The sequence below is a fragment of the Mesitornis unicolor genome, unplaced genomic scaffold (assembly GCF_000695765.1).
Source record: "Mesitornis unicolor isolate BGI_N332 unplaced genomic scaffold, ASM69576v1 scaffold5009, whole genome shotgun sequence".
Lineage (NCBI taxonomy): Eukaryota > Metazoa > Chordata > Aves > Mesitornithiformes > Mesitornithidae > Mesitornis > Mesitornis unicolor.
In genome coordinates this window covers 24693-42096 of record NW_010209100.1, presented here as the reverse complement: position 1 = coordinate 42096, position 17404 = coordinate 24693, and the positions used below count along the sequence as shown (strand labels likewise).

At 37.8% G+C, this 17404-nt stretch overlaps 1 protein-coding gene across 1 annotated transcript; it reads left to right on the top strand.

Annotated features, from left to right (window-relative positions):
• Nucleotides 1-407: 407 nt before the first annotated feature.
• Nucleotides 408-14810, top strand: LOC104547171 (pituitary tumor-transforming gene 1 protein-interacting protein-like; the record flags this gene model as incomplete). The annotated part of the gene is made up of 5 exons (XM_010192756.1): nucleotides 408-460; nucleotides 3358-3466; nucleotides 5998-6106; nucleotides 9627-9692; nucleotides 14764-14810. Coding segments are annotated over 5 exons (384 nt in total), but the record flags the coding sequence as incomplete, so codon positions are not given.
• Between the last annotated feature and the right edge of the window lie 2594 nt (nucleotides 14811-17404).

Below are 17404 nucleotides of genomic sequence, written 5' to 3'. Positions count from 1 at the left end.
TTGTAGCAAAGTGGATCGGAGAGGTTGTTGGGCTTTACTTCTTTTTCATTTTGAGAGGTGTTTTGTTCTATCCTCTGGTCTTGTGGAGAACACTGTAACTGGTGGGAAGTTTTATACATCTTTCTAAGTTATGTGGCCCAGAGAAATATATAAAGCAGAATTGAAAAAATATGTTTCCTTCACTCATGGTAATGTTACATTTTGTAACAGCAGTACTTAAAGATGTTTTGATTTTTGAGATTATTTTTGATTTTTTTAATGCGCTTCCATGGCTTCAGTCCAAGTTGTAGGTTTGTCTAGAAGTAGAAAAAAAGAAAAGGCTAAATATTTTGCTAAATGTTTGACAATACTGAGTAAAAATAAATATAAAATCTGTCTATGTTTTGTGTTTTATTTTTTTTCTCTAGCCTGCTCAGAGTTTTCCCAGAGGTCCTGTGAAGAATGTCTAAAAAATGTTTCGGTAAGATTTTTAACATCCTTTTGGACTGAGATTCTGGTCATTTTTCTGTCTAATATGAAGTCAGATTGTTGGGGTTGGTTTGGCTGTTCGGTGGGGGTTTTGTTTTGTTTTTAGGGATGCGTCTAGTCAAACTGCCTTTCATAAGAAGTCCCTGGTCTTATTTAAATGTTAGTGTGAACTGCTGTGCTGCTTCCCCTCTGTCACACTGGATGCCAGTGTGCTTTCGCTTTGCCGGGGTTGCTCTGTGTGTTGGTAACTCCGCGGTATTTCTCTGCTTGCTCTGGAGAGGACAGGCTGTGCAGAAGCCAGGCTCCCAGTTTCTGTGTTCCCAGTGCTTTCACAGTGCAACCAGACAAGTTGAAGTTGCAGCTGTCCTCATTTTGCAAGCAGCACTTAGTTAAATTTCTATCTTATACAAGGGCTAGGTAAACTGAATCTTAATGTGGCCAAGATGCCTTGCACTACTTTATGCTGAATAGGAGAACTGGGAAATTTGTGTAAATAAACTGGAAATGCCTTTCTCTTGAGATGCCCCAAGCAATGCATTTAATTGAGGCAGACCAAATCAGTGCTTTCCAGATGTTCGGACATGTCACCCTCTCCCCTGACTACATCAGACTCTGAGTGCTGAAGACTGCCAGGCTAGGGCTCTGTTCTAGTGTCAAAGTGTTTGGATTTCCAATGAGGTTGCAATAACAAAGACATTTAAATTCAACAGAATATTTCTGTCTGTTGCTCAAACCCTTTCTCTTCCACAAAAAAGAATTGTTATGATAATGATAAATACACAAAAGGTGTCTGTCTCTGCAGAGCAGAAGAAACTCCCATATTTAAAGTGAGAGATTGTCTCAAATTCTAACTTCAGATAGAAAATAAATATTTCACGAGTCTTTAAGTTACATAAGTTACTGCAAAATTTTTTCAGTAGGGGAAGTTGAGAAATATCTAAACTTACCTATTTCATGCTTGTCTTACACATATTTTGGCTTTTTTAATGGGAAAAAAATTAATTGCCTTGTATTGATGTAGTTATTGTGTGTTGTCAGAGCTGTATATTTGTAGTTATAGGCATGGCATTGTGTAAAGAACTCTTAATCTTAAAAAGTATAAAGTAGGAAATTGAAAATATGAGTCATTAAAAACTAAAATGTTCAGCACTGCCACTGATGTGACTGTCATTTCATATAAGTGCTGCTGCAGATACATGATCACAACTTTATTAACCGGAGTGCTGTGTGTTCACCTTATTAAAGAAATAAATCCTTCAGCAGTGTTTGTGCTACATTATTTTCTGTACTGGTATCTCTGAAACCAGTGACTGTGTCCTGGCTTGTTTTGGTGACAGAATGATGGATCATTCAGGGCAACTGCTTCAGTAGCATCAGTGATAACCTCGAAGAGAGGAGTTTAGACTTGATTTGAACAACTCGCACTTTTTAAAATTTTTTTTTAAAAGGCTACCAAACAAAGCTGTTAGCATTTGTGTGAGCAGTACAAAAGCAAAGGATTGTTGAAATTACTTTGTTTAATTGCTTCAGTGGAAAAAAAAATTTGAGAATGAGTCAATGGAAATATTTCTCTTACTTCAGTCTCCGCACTGATCAGCAGCGGTATCAGGTACTGCCTTTTGAGCTGACAGTGGGATGCACTGGTCTCCATCAGAGTGATACAGTTGACCTTTTTGTGTTCCTGCTTGTCGCCAACAGTACAGAGTCGGTCTGGTTAGAAGAGTCCTTCCAAGTCGTCTGGTCCAGCGTCCTGGTCAAACATTACATTCAAAGTTTTAACAACGACTTTGAGTCTGCTCCTGTTATTTTTGAACCATTAATTCTTACTAAATAATTGATACAACAAAAACAAGCATGTTCTCATCTAACATCCTTCATTAAAATTAAAACTTAGGAAAGCAGGTTTTTTTGCAAAGATTATTCTGCTTTCTTTTTTGTCTATCTTCACTTTTTTCAAGAAAACAGAGTCTACTACAAATGGTTTTCTTTGTATTTAATGTTTTCTAACTCTTTAGAGCAAGATAACAGACTTTGAGCAATTGAGGATGTATGACAGATGTTCTTGATAGTACTGTTAGATAAAGCATAGTTCTTAGGTGAGCTCTTTCTGTACTGAATCCTAAAAAACCCTGTTCTGTCAAGGATTCCTCTTGCTGTCATCTAGAACTTTTTTACTGGTTGAGTTGTGTGCTAAGGGAATTTTGAATGAGTATCTGGTTTAACAGGTGAAAAGACAAAACTTAAGTTTGATGCTTAGTGGTGGCAAAAAAAAACCAGCAGAACTGTTATGCTGGTGTTGTAACTATAGTACATGTAAGAAATTAAAAATTTTAAAAACATCCAGATATGTAAGTGTGCATAATTAAGATACACAATGTACTTCGTAACACGTGTTGGGTAAGACTGTATGCTTTATTACCTTGCAGCAAAACTTCCTGTAGAGTTGTAAGGGTTTTTAATGCTTTGTTTCTGTGGATGGTCAAACATAGGGCTGAACTAAGATTCTGAGTGTATTTGTATTCCTCGAAGACACCAGGCGTTTTAGAATTTTGAATTATTGACTTTCTGTGTTTGTATTTCTTGTAATTTCAGTGATCCTAAACCCAAAGCCATTTTATCCTCAAGTATATTGAGTATCTCAAAATGTTCCCAAATATTTTCAGGCTAGTGTAAATATTAATTACCTTTATTACCTATAAGCACACAATTCAGTTTAGGTTCACTTAAGAATTGTGCCAGGACGTTCGTAGGTTTCATACCACAAAGCACTTTCAGTATATACATACAGTACTGCATTCAAGAATTCTGTCTGTGGAGAGGAGCACTAAATTATAGACTGTTTTTGAAGATTAATAATTTGGGGTTTTTTTATCTGTTTCTTTTGTACAGTGCCTTTGGTGTTACACCAACAACACTTGTATTGATTACCCTGTGAGAAGCATTCTTCCACCGTCTTCATTGTGTTCACTCTCAAATGCTCGATGGGGAGTTTGCTGGAGTAGGTACTAATTTTACTTTTGCTGTAGAGGATTATTTATAAGTAAATGAAAGTAAGACTAGATTACTAGAGCTGTTTCCTGATAATTTATTTGGAGGGATAGGGTGAAGAAGCAGTGATTATGATTTGATTTATCATTTGAACCATGATCCCTAATCTTCTGGACTTACAGAAGAGTCATTGTTAAGGGTTTTTCGTGGACAGCCAGTGTAGTTATGCTGATCCAGTAACTTTAAAACATTTACTGTGTAGTAAAGTTGTGTTGACACTAAAGGCTTGACTGGGAACCAGTGATCTTGGAATGTTCTGAGTATTTTATGTCAGTAGTCAGGATTCACCTTCTGAGGTACAAAGAAATAAGGTCATTCCCTGTTGACAAGGACTAACTACTCTTTTTTTGGAGCTTGCACAGCAACAGCCAAAACATTGGTGTGTTATCAGCACTGTTTTAGCCAGAAATCCAAAACACAGAACCATACCAGCTGCTGTGATGAAAATAACTCCATCCCAGCCACACCCAGTACATAAATACATTTGCACATGTCCTTTTGCAAAGCAGTGATTGCTGGTGTCTACTGATACTAAGGGTGTTCTTGACAGCTCACTCCTGCTATAAAATGGCTTCTAGCTTGGGTACCGTTTGTGTTTCTAGATTGAGTGTAGCTGAAACAGAATAAAAAACTCTGCAATGGAGCACATTGTCAGCAAATGTAAAATTGAAAAAAAAAAACCCAAACCACCCAACCCAAGCAACTCCAAAACAACAACCCCCTCCAGATATGCATTTCCTTAATAGACTTTTTTTTTTTACAAATTATATGCAGCAGTGTGCCATGAGGATAGTCTTATTGAGACTGTCCCCTTCAGACACAGCAGGAAGATTAATTACCTTATGAGTATGGTGGTGGTGTTTTTCCCTTTTGCAAATTAAATGAAAAGATGAGTGTTGGCTCGGTATTGCTGAAAATGAAGGTGAATACTGTAGCTCTCAAAGTCAAAAACAAATTACTGGCTTCTAGTTACAGTTTTATATGAAATAAGACATGTTGACAGATTATTAACCAGCAGTGAAGAAAAAAGAATGGTGTAGAAGCAATGTAAAACAAAGTAGCTTAATTGTATTGGTTTTTCATTAATAATAAGCACATAGTGGAGAGGGGAATCCAAACTGAAAACTGAGTCTTTTTCTGCACTTTAGTAATAGGTTTAAAATATATTTTTGCTTCAATTAAGTGGCATTTTTAAAAGTAAACAGCATACTTATGAAAAAATTCATTTGAGTTTGAAACCATTTTTTGTTCTTACTTTGCTGAATGTGTCTTTAATTGCTCGTAACTTGTAGAGGAGTAACGGAATGAGAAATACGATATGGTGAAATGTGTTACTTCAAAAAATCACAAGTTGAGTATTTACTTGTGTATTGTAACTGGAAACTGTGTATTAATCTGTATTATAAACTGTATGCAGCAAATTATAACAGACAAGCAAAAATACCTGCTGGGATGTAATTTTTGGCAGGATCTGTGAAGGAAGCCTTGGCCAGATGTGAGTTGGTGAGATCTGTAAAGAAGTTAACAGACTCCTTGGCTTGTGCATGTGATCAGAGAGGACAGACCCTCTGCACTTCACTTGCTAAATATGTGGTATCACTGGTACCCTGAAGGTGTGAAAAGTGCATGTGCGGCTACTTTCTATTACTGCAGCAGCATGAAGCTGCTGAATCTAGCAGAATTCAGAAGGATTTATGTGGGAGAAAGAAGCGAGCCTCCCTGTCATCCCCCCATCATGCTTTGAAATGTGGGGTGTGTGTGGGGAGAGGTGTTTAGTTTTTATTTCTGTTGTTACAACTTCCCTGAATGTTTTCATTTTGTCCTTTGTTGGGTCCTTTAAATAATTCCTCAAAGTTGTGTCTATACCTTCGCTTATATCATCCCTGTTTGCTTTCATGGGCTTCACCCTTTTCTGGGTTATCACATTTCTCTGATTCTTTTTTTGTGAATAGTCCTGTCCTGGTTTAGACCAGGTACAGTTGTTATGGTGTATGCTGTTAAAATAATACCCCCATCCATTTGTTAATCTCTGTTTAGATGTAGAAGATGACTTAGGAAGTTTTATGGAAAGTTTTGTATTGGCTTCTTCAAATCCTCTGACATTACCGTCTGTCTTAATTTTGCTCTTTCTCTTAAGAGAAAGCTCTCTCTCTGCTGCGTTGAATGTGTGTACACTGATGCCGCATCTGTGTGACGTTTTTATTCCACAGAACTGTGGAATCACACCAGTAGATGTATTTCATAGAAAGTATTACAGGATGACTTTTAATAGTTTGATATATGTAAAGAGCGTGTCTGTTCAGTGTAGATTATGCATAGTAGCAAAATTCTAATGTAATGTGCTGAGTTTTAACTGGGCTGGTTTTGCAGAATTATGTTTGGTTTCGGTGGAAAAAGTGCTTGGGAAGGAGGGGAAGAATTGTTAGAAAGACAAATGCTAATGCTGGAGTCTAACAGGTTGAATATATTCATATTTTTCAGTAAACTTTGAGGCTTTAATTATTGCCATAGCTGTAGTAGCTGGACTCATGCTGCTGTCCATAGCAGTCTGTTGCTGTTACTGCTGTTACTGCAGAAGGCGTTCCAGGAGGTAAATACATGTATTTGTTTCCTTTATTAACTTTGAGTGCTGGTCTTCCATACCTACCTACAATTTTTAGAATCCAGTATACTAAGAATCTTTTCATTTGGGAGCAATTTTGATCAATTTTATTTGGTTGAGACACAACCAAAAAGGAGGTGTTTAGTGATAGGCAATATGACACTAGAAGTTATGCTGGAATGACACCAAAGTTACGTTATTAGTGATAACATCACAGATATGTAACCTTATTAAGGTTACTTCCTCATTAAGATTGGACAAAAAATATTTCAGTGGCCAAATAAATACTTGCTTCTTGTGACAACAGAACAAATTATTTCTTTCAAGGCAAACTCATGGTACAGCAAAAAGGGACCAGGTGGGTAATAATAAACTGAGCAACAGCATCCTACAGCACATGCTTCAGAGTTTGCTCTGGGATCTGTCAGCAGTCAGTCAGTATCATAGTGATTAGTTATCTTTGCTAATTCAACAAAATATTCCAAATGTAAGATGATACATTTTGCTCTAAGACGCTAAGAGCAGCTGACTTATTTTCAAGTAAAGTAATGCTGCAAAAGTTAGGTGTTCTTTAGATCTTGGAGGACTTGTTAAATTTCTCTGTTTTTTTTTTTTCTTTCCTCCTACTGGCTTACTTTTCTGATTGGCTGATATCCTTCAAAGGGAAGAAAATAGTTACATCAGTGCTGCCATGTGAGGTGATCAGTGCTTATTTCCTAATGAAACACCTGGAAAGCCTTGTTCAATGAGACAACACAATGTGCTTCCTTGTGACACCGAAGCTTTAGAGCTCAGGTTTCTGGGCAGTGTAGCTTCAGCTAGCTCTGTTCCTTTTGTCCTTCAGTACTTCTCATGTGAGCAAAATGTGGACCTTTATTTCTTGATCTGAAATAATATCTGTACTATTTTGAGTGCCTGTAATTCACTGTTCTTGTTTGAGGAGTTTTTTTTAAAAGAACTTATGCAGCTGTACAGTGTTTAGTGCTCACCTTCATGCCAGAGAAATATGGTACCTATGTGGCTTTAAAGAAAGGAGACAATTATTGTAAATAACATGTTATTCCCTCATTTTCCCTGAGGAAGATGCATGCACCTGTTCTGCTGGTAGACTGATCTACCAAACCTGTTCTAGTGCGAAAATTGATAACTCCTTAGCCCTGAGCTTATAAGACCTGAAGATTAATAGAAAACTGGTTTACATTTTATGTACAATTTTCCAGTGTCCTCTACAGAAGAACTGACTAGGCAGCTGTGGCTGACATGCCAACAAATAAAGCTAGATTCTTGTGAAAAGAGAGATTTGTGCCAGAGTTCAGTTTTAGTAGCTAAGTCATCATCAGTACTGTAATATCTAATTGTAAAAATAGAGGGCTAATTGAGAGTCATCTTATGCCACGAGTCCAAAAGTGTTGATCTTAACCTTATGACACTTAGAAGATTTAAACGTCTTGTCAAAGTGGGGTCCAGCTTATTTCAGGAGAATTCAGAATGTATTATTTATTACACTGAAGCCTGAGATATGACTGGCTTTAAACTCACTGATTCTCAGCAGGATTTTTTTTGCTCTCTGCTTCCTCAGTTTTGGGGACTCCTTTCCCACAAAATAATTTTTTTTCTTTAAAGAATTGGCAGAAGGAAAATTCATAGAAATGTAGCATTAGATCTCTTTTGCTGACTTAAATGTATTGTCTCAGGGGTAACTTTGTTTTGCAGAAGCATGAGTATTCCTTCTGGGAGTTTTTAAGTTGTGAAGTTTCAGTATTTTAGAAGCCAGCACTTACCTTTTCCTTGAACACAGAGAATACCTAGGTTCATAAATCCCCACATCAGCAACATGGCTGACTCACCTGGGTCCATTTCTACCACAGCAATCCTAGGACTCTGTGGGTGCATTGTTTCAGTTCATTGTTTTTATCATGTGTTTGAACTTTAGGAGTCTGGTTCCATGTGCTTGAGATATAACTATTCATGAGCTATATTAAGTAGACTTTCTTGAACTTCCTCAGTTTAACAATCACTTTTTTATTTTTATAATTTAAGACTTTCTGAATTTTGAAGGAAAACCTCTTCCTAGGAGAGGTGCTCCAGCCCTCTGATCATTTTTGTGGCACTCCTCTGGACTTGCTCCAACAGCTCCATGTCCTTCTTGTGTTGAGGACTCAGCTGGATGCAGTATTCCACGTGGTGTCTCACCAGAGCACAGAGCAGAGGGGCAGAATCACCACCCTCGATCTGCTGACTATGCTCCTTTTGATGCAGGCCAGGATAGAGTTGGCTTTCTGGGCTGTGAACACACATTGCCGGCTCATGTCCAGATTAGTTTTACAAAACATTTTTTTTCCAGTAAAAGTGAACTGTTGCATCTGTTTCCTGCTAGACTCCCCCAGCATTTTTCTAATTCTTTGTGGAAACAAAAAAGGAGAAACTAGAAAACTTGTCTGTGAACATTACATGGATTCTGAATTACTGGGTTGTATTTAAGTGAATAGATGTTTAAAGATATGTATGGGCTGATTGAGCAAATTGAAAAATTTAGTTCAGATTTCCAGTTCTGATTTCTGTGAATTTTGTTAAAACAATTGACATGCTGTAATGAACCACTGGATGTCACTCTTGCTTAACTTGTATGTTGGTTTCTGCAGATGTGTGGTACAACTGTTCATTTCTCTACTAGCAGGTGTATTAGTATTGTAAATATAGAACATATAGAACATCTTCAGATAGTGCATTCAGTTTTGAAAAGTGATTAGCAGCTGGGGAAGCGTGGCAGGTGTCCATTGTCATTAATTCTGTCAGAAAACAAATAACACAAATACAGTTTGGTGTTTGCTTTAGAGTTTTACAATTCTTATATGGTCTAACTAAGGCAGGACACAAAGCTTAAATGCCTGCGTTCAGTGGAGTGCATCTGCACACGCAGTGCTTGTGTACTGTGTAGGCTCAGCATTTCCCAGAGTCACACAGCTGATGCACTCAGGTAAATCCGTGCTTATTCCAGAACAGGAAAGGCAGCTGCCAAGACACTTCACGCAGACTGCTTTCCTGGGGGCAACTTGAGATTGGATAGTGATGGTTTTTGGAAAGATAAATTGTTCTGGCATCACCGGCTTATGAGCCATCAATCTTCTTCCAGGGGTAACAACAGACTTGAGCTGTGCCTTTGTCGTATGCTTACTCTAAAATGGGGTGTGATATGGGCAAATGGCAAGTAGGAGTCCTGCTTCTGAAACAGTCTGCAACCTGTTCTGAAGAGGCTATAAATTGTCATGTGGAGTCCGAAGGGCACATTGCTCTAGTAGATGAAGCATTTGTGTATGATAAAATGTGAAAGGTTAATTCTACATATTTGTCAATTATACTTACTCAGCAATCAAATTTTACATGGCTGTGAAGAAGTATCTCAAGTCAGACTCTTTGAAAATAAGTCAAATGACTGAATACTGATTGCCTAGCACTGAAATTTCTTTTTCCTCTTATGCTTTCCCCTCCCTCCTTATTTTTGTAGTAGACCAGATGAAGATGAAGAACGGTTAGCTAGAAAGAGAGAGGAGCGAAGACTACAGTCTCTTCAGAGGTATGTCTTGACAGCTTGATATATAGCAATGGACTTCTTGCTGATGTAGAAGTATTCTGCCCTTCTAAGGAATACACAGAGTATGAAACAAAGGGGCATTATGGAGTTAGGCATGACAACATCAGGTTTTCACAAACAGGACTTTGTGAACCTGTAAATTAACAGGGAGCCAACAGGCTGATGCTTGCTGTAGCAGGTACCATGAATGCTCTGTGTCAGCCATGAATATACAGGAGGTCTGAAGTCTTGCCTAGTCTCTACTGGACTGATGTCTGTCTATGGTCTGAGTTAATGCCTAAGTGAGGCTGGGATTCAGAGGCAAAACCCCCACTTTATTGGTTCATTTTGTAGCTGGTTCTTTTTATTTTAAAGTCTGGCTGGAAAAGGGGTGGAGAGAATGATAGTGAGATACCTATTAGAAACTTTGCTCAGGAAATGAAAAATTTTGGCTCAAATCTCACCTTAAAAATAATCCTACGTTTCCGTCCATTCTGTTGAAGCTGTAGCACAGTGTAGAACTGTAAGAGTCAGCAGTGATAGCATTCCTTCAGATAGAGGTTTTTATAGCTTGAGGCCAGTAACTCTTCACGGTTTTTACGTTATTTAGGTAAACAGCTTTTATAGATAGGAACATGATACCTGGTACAATCCCAGTGTACCTTTTGAGTCATACTTGCTTTCATGGTCCTTATTTTGGAGCTTTACAGTGGATTAGCTTCAGCAAGACAAGAGGAAAGTCCTAACCTAACTAATGCTAGGCTTGGAGCTGTCAGGTGTGGGTTTGAATCCCCACAGACTGACGGGGAAATTGATCCTACGTTTGCCACTTTCTGCTTATGTTCTTTGAATACTTGACTGCCAAGGTGGGCACCTTCACTGCCTTGCTGATGCCTGCTGTTTTCTCCTGAACTCAGCTTAGTTGTTAATATGAGCAGAGACTGCAGGGAGCAAGGCATACTTCCAGATGAGACCCCCTGGGCAGCTTTTGCATGAAGACTTTAAGTTTCTCTATTGCAAATAGGAAAAGATAGGTAGGCTTAGTTTGCTCAAACATGTTCTGTTTCTGACTAGGCATCAAAGAGGAAACCAGTAAGGTTCTCTTGAGATGCATCTACTATTGTTTGTCTCTGGCAGGAGCTGGGAGAATCACTCTTAATTCTGTGCAAATCTGTTTGGTGGTTCTGAACTGCCAGGTTATATAAGCAAATAAAGCAACTGGTTGTCCTAGATCTGACAATGCTTATGGCACTGAAGTGGGCACTGTGATATTAGGAAGCAGAATAGATTGTGTTGTAATGGCTTAAATTGATTCTTTAGCTTGGCATACTGGCAGTTTAATGTATCTATTTCATTTTTCTACAAGCTGTGTAATACAGTTTAGTAGCTTTTAAATTATGAAATTCTTTGTTCTGCACAAATTTTATTTTTCAGACTTACTGTTGCAGTAATATGTATTCTGCACTTGTACTTGTTTAGGAAAGTATAAGTTTAAAAGTTACTTTCTGCAGAGGAAAGATGAGAATTAGATGTTTCCTAGTGTAGTCGAGATAAAATTACTGTTTTGAAAATGTAGTGGCACCGTTACACTTAAAAATATTAATTCACCCTTTAGATTGTATGTAAAAGCATTTGACTTTTGATGTAAATGTGAGCTGCTGATGGAAAAAGCATTCTTACTTTTCTTTCAGGCCCAAGGCATGAAATGATTCATTTTGCAGGAAGTTATTCATGTTTTTGTGGGGTTTCTAAGGTTTTTTATTTTGTTGGGTGAGTTCAGTGAACAGTCTCAGCATGTATCCGTAAGATTGCTGGGATCTGCAGGATACAAAGAGAACCCAATCCAGGGATGGGAGAGAAGCAAAGAAAGCATTTATTTGAGGACAGAGTAAAAGCAATACTTTTCCTTCCACCATTGCAAAGTAGTGTCAAACTGTCAGAGAAGAGAATGGATGCAAATTTGTTTTCATAAACATTCTAATTTATGCACTGAAAGTGTCATACTTGAACGTGCACAGAAGGGTAAAAAATAGATGGCCAGTTTAGGAAGCATGCTCATGTGTAGCTGTACCACAGGGTTTCTCAGATAAATGATGTTGAAGACTTGCAATGGATCAGAAAAAAGGGAAATTTTCCACCTGCTAATCCACTTCTAACTAGTCACAGCACAATAGGCAGAGTGCTAGCGTGAAGGTGATGTTTCTTCTGTAATGCAGGAGAAACTGCTGTTTTCTTCTAAAGAGAAGGGATATTCTTTGTCAAGCCTCAAAAAAGTTGCAGCACCTAATGTTGCCTTGCTTTTCAGATAGACAGTGAAAGTCTGCTTTGTAAGTTTAAAATTTGTGCTAAAATTCAGTTTATTATGGATACTTAGGAAGTGTCTTTCTGGAATACTTAGATGGCTGATAGAATGAAGAATAAGGATAATGACATTTGCCCTCTGCTTCTCTTCACAAGGACTTGTGAAGTGACAAGTAGCTGTCACTTCACTGAGAAGGTTGAAGATCACTGGTGTGATTCTCATTTAGAGTTTGCACTTACAGTGACATGCAGGAGGGGATGGAAACCTGGAGTTAGGTTTTTGAGTAATACTGAAGGAAAACAGGTATTATATTGCATAGCTTTAGTTCTTTAGTTGACTTCATGCCCTCTGTAACATGAAAAATAGTTTTTAAATGTAGCATCAAGTAGTGAGTCTTTTTCTATATACTAATTTAATTATTTACAACTGCAGATACATAGTACACTTATATGTTAGACTTGTATAACTTGCAAACCATCATTTATATGTTAGAAGTTGGTAAACCAATGAAAAGCAATTAAAACTTAAATGAGATAAGCTGCCAAGTATATGTTGGTAGTGTACTGGCAAGGGAGGACAAGGCTGGGGGGCAGGGAAAGAAAGCATTACAGTTCATCTGTGAAGAACCAAGTATGGAAAATTCTGATGTGAATTGTTTGTATTAGGAAAAATACTTTCTTAGCTTACAGCAGTGGGGACAACTTGCATGAAGAGCCAAGAATATAGTACAGAAGATGGAGTAGTAGCAGTAGTGCCAAGAAACAGAAGCAACTCGGAAGACAGTGAAGTGACTTTGGCTGATCATAATTTAAGGTGTGAAGGGTGCAGTAAGGCACCTCGGGGTGGCCGATTCAGTGACAGCTGTTCAGAACTGCATCTGATTCTTCTCAGTCGATGTATACCTAAGCCTTATTTACTGTACAAGGATTTAGTCATGGGTGTTACGATTTAGTCATGGCTGCCTGTCAGAGTTCGAACGTTTCACAAATATTAATGGTTTTGCCCTTCAAACTTAAACAATGTAAGAATTGTAGATGTTTGGTGGTTTGTTTTGAATAGCCTAGGGAAGTATCATAAAGCGTTTCTGAGGTTTAAAGCACACACAGCCTGATTTTGGTTTTGTTTTGTTTTTCCCCATCTCCCATCTCCTTACCCTTCTTACACAGATACTTAGTGCTTTTCAGGGCAGATGCAGACTGACTGCTGAAGTACTGAGACTGCAGTTGAAACTGCAGCAGTGAGTCTCCATTAATTTTGGCAAGGTATGCAAAACAGTGAAGAACTTGCTGTTAGTACTACCAGTAAAAAACCTAGTTTATGGTCACATGGAAACTACAGAAATAAGGGCTGTCTTTACCCAGGAGAAGGCTGCTTTCAGCAGAGTATCTATTCTCTTCCTGAGATCCCTTGCCTCATATAATGTCTTCCTCTTAATGCAACACAGAAAGCAGGAATCCTGTGGTCAGTACCCTCAATAGGTAAACTTGACTCCTCATCTTCCTGTTCTGGTCAACCTCAGTCCTGACTTTCCTTTTCTACATGAATTTCATTTTGTCACTCTGATTCCCCAGTTCTTCTCCTGCAGTGTGGACAGGTTGCTTTGGACATGAGGGAGATGGGTATCTCAGGAAAAGAGGAGTGGAAGGTTTGGAGCCAGTCTTTCTTGTTTGCTGTTCTCATCGTGCTTTATTTGCACACTCTCCAGAAATGCAGTTGCAGGGAAAGGCCAGTTCAGCCTTTCAGCTCCATAGGAAGCAGGATAATTGCTGCTGAGGATAGACACACAGGATCTGATTAGCAGTAGGAATTGTTTGGAGGCAGAATATGCATAGGGCAGATGGGCTCTTTGGTGAATTAAGCTGTCAGTGCTTAACAGCTTTCTGCTGAATATGCGCAAATTAGAGTCTGGCGAAAGTCACAAGGAGGAACACTGTTTTGCCACATTCTATGTCCTTGCCTCAAAATATATATAGATACTGGATTATCCTAGTGAAACAGTTGTATAGGAGCTTTTTTGTTTGTTTTTAAACTAAGCAAATAGACATTCACCTTGAAATATAAGAAAACTATGTGAGGAATGATGGAACAATTTCTATTTAAACTTCCTTCTTTTTTCTCCCTCTACCTTTGCAAAGGAGAGCGGAGGAAGAGGAAGAAATTGACTTGTCAGACAGTTTATGCGGATAAAAGTTTGACAATATTAGATACAGTCTTGAAAACTGTCTATCATTATACACGTAACTAGAGGCATCCAATTTTTATATAGCACATTATTTTAATTTATTCTCTACATGGATGCCATGCTTCATTTTAGAAAGTTGAAGTTTTCATTTATGCTTGCTGAATTAGGATTTTGAAGCACACTGTATCACAGCTAAATTTTATAATTATGCTCCCTGCTGGAAAGTATTAGGGAATCTTCCAATATTGTACCTTGCTGCTTATGTATAGATTAATACATCAACGTGTGTATATGTCGACATTACACACACTGTATGTGGACACATTACTTCTATATAGAAAAAAAGTTCTTTATCCTTCCAGATATATCTTACTTTGCTATTACTGATTAGTGAGAAGTCACAGAGACTCTTAGAGATGCATAAAGTGTATATGAAAAGATAAAATATATAACTGATAAATGCAATTTTTAAAAAATTTGTAATTGCATACTAATTTTAAAAATTCTGTCATCTTTCAGATGTAATTAACATATTTTGCTTACAGCTCAAAACAGTCTGAATATTCTTTTGATGTCTTTATTTGTTGCAGGAAACATGAAAGAAAAATGAAGCATGATGAAATACGTAAGAAGTATGGTATGTGGTAATCCTGCTTTGACTCAATATCTGAATTGATTCCTTTTTCCTAATTATTAAAATTCACAGCAGAAACAAGCTGCTTTATGAGGAGCAGAAATAATCAAGCCCAGGTTCCTACTGATGCATGTCTTCTGTCACCTGAGCACCTGATCTCATCACTGTTGTGCTCCTATTCTCTTCCTGCACTGACTCTCCCACTGGACAAGGGACAATGTACTGGATGGGGTGTTTGCTTGGAGTGGGCATTTACCTATATTGATTAAAATAAGTAGTTCTTTCCATCTCTTCCTAAGTAAGAGCACTGTTTTGGTTTTTGTTTTTTTTGTTCTTAGCTTGATAAACCAATCTAGCTGAAATTGGCTGGTAGACTCATGGCTATTGAAGGAGAATAGACTGACTAGCAGATAGCAAGCTTTTTAAATCAAGCTTAAAAAAGAAGGATGGGGGGATGCAGCCTAATGCAGGGATTAAAATGACTGTTTTTTCTTTTTCTTTTTTTTTTTTTTAAATGGAGCTGTTGTCCAGTAGGAGAAGGATATTGCAAGACTGTAGGACCTGCTGTGTTGTATGGGAGGCTCTTATTATCTAGGCTTGTCAGTGCTTGCACTTTGCATTTGATTTGTTCATAGGGTTAATAGTACTGTGTATTCAGAGACGGATATGCTAAAACTGTGCTGCACTTTTTATTATGCAAATTGCACTAATGTCAGGGAAGGTGATTCTAGGAGTCTGAACAGTCACTCAAAACTGTTAATTTTCATCCTCTTGTTAAACTGATTGGCAGAGTCTGAGAATACCTTCATGAATCTGCAGCCTGCCCTTTGGCTGATGCAGAAGTGATACTGACAGTCTCTATAGGGAATTCTCTGTCTGGGGAATGTTTGCAGAAGTGTGCTGCTTTGCTAGAATGGAGGAAAAATTCACTGTTAAGTTTGAGTTGCAGGAGGAAGAATGTTGTAGAAACTAGAAGTAATTTGTTAAACATCAGTCATGAACGTCAGTCCCATGGTATTTTATAGGATAATTGATCCTATATCCCAGCCATAATTCAGTTTCAAGAGGTTTGTTTGAGTGGTTGACAGCAATAGTCCAGATTTGTTTGGGTTGTTGTTTGTTTTTTTTTAATTCAAACAACAATGTAAAACACCACACTTTTTGTTTGTTTCTCATTACAAGAGTCCTTGGAGTCAGTAAGTTTGAATCATTGGGCTAGATCTGGTGAAGATCTGAAGAGAATGGCTATGTCTCCAAAATAACGTGCAGCACTCTGTACACATACACATGTAACTTTGCATCTCCTTGAGGCAGGCAGTGCAGTTAAGGGGAGTGAACAAGCTCCCAATTTCAATGTAACAGTGTATCAAAGCACTGCATTGGGGTTAAGTGATGTTTCAGAAGGCTGCATTCAGTTATATTCTGCTTGTTAAACTAGCTCACTTGTCACTGGATGTCCTGCGTTTTAGTGAAGACTCTCCTCAGTGCTGAACTTTCAGACCTTTGCAGGATGGTTTGTTGGACCTTGTTGGAGTAATTGAGTTTCCCGATGAACATAACTGTATAATTAATTCTGTGCCTCTGGAATACATCCACCAAATTCAACACATCTTGCTTGTAGCTATGGTATGCACACAGTCATATGAGAGCTAGTGTCACTTTACCTCCACTTGAAGCTTGTTAGTCTATCAATAACTTAGAAACAAGTTCATTAATGGAAGGTATACCTTCATATAAAGGGTCATTTCTTCATGCAGTTATGTTCTGCAGTGCAGTTTAGCTACAGAAGATTGTAATTCAACTTTAAAACTTAAATTTCAATAGCAAACGTCTAGATAATATTATTTATTGGCAGGTTTGCTTTATTGCATGTTTAAAGATAAATTTATATTATCAGAGGTATTGATTTGAGACCTGGATTCTCATAATTCATTTTTGTCCTAAAGAAAAACCTATGTCTTACATGAATAGTTACATGAATAGTGAAAGGATGTCCACAACTAAGGAAAAACGAAAGACAAAATATGTATACATTCTGAAATACCTAAATACCCATTATTGCTGATGTTTATATTTTGACAACATACAGACAAATGGTGCTCAATATAATTCAGTGAGGCATAACAGAGTAAGTCCTGCTTAAGCCTTGCATCTTCTGTCTTCATTTTTCACTGTCTAGCAAATACATATGTTAGCATATTAAACATAATCTAATAAAAATTGCTGCAAATAATTATGGAGACACTAGATTATTTTACACTCTTATGCACTGCAGAGAGGATTCTCAGTTAAGTAGGCATGGATGAGTGGCAGAGCAACAATGACTTTGTTAACCTGACTCTGTAGATTAAGATGATCATGCCCGAAATTTCAGCATTTGGTTGGCTTTAAGGGAATGCCTTTTCCCATTTCATCCACCAGCTTTCCTTACTCCATTTAAATGGTAATTACACATTTATAATGCATTGCAGGTGTCACTCTAGCCACAGTCCTTTGGGAGCACTGGAAGCAATAGAGAGCTTTAGCAGCCAGGAATACACACTTTGAATTGTTTCTTTGTTGCACAATTTGTTAGTATTTTTCATTTGCTCACATAC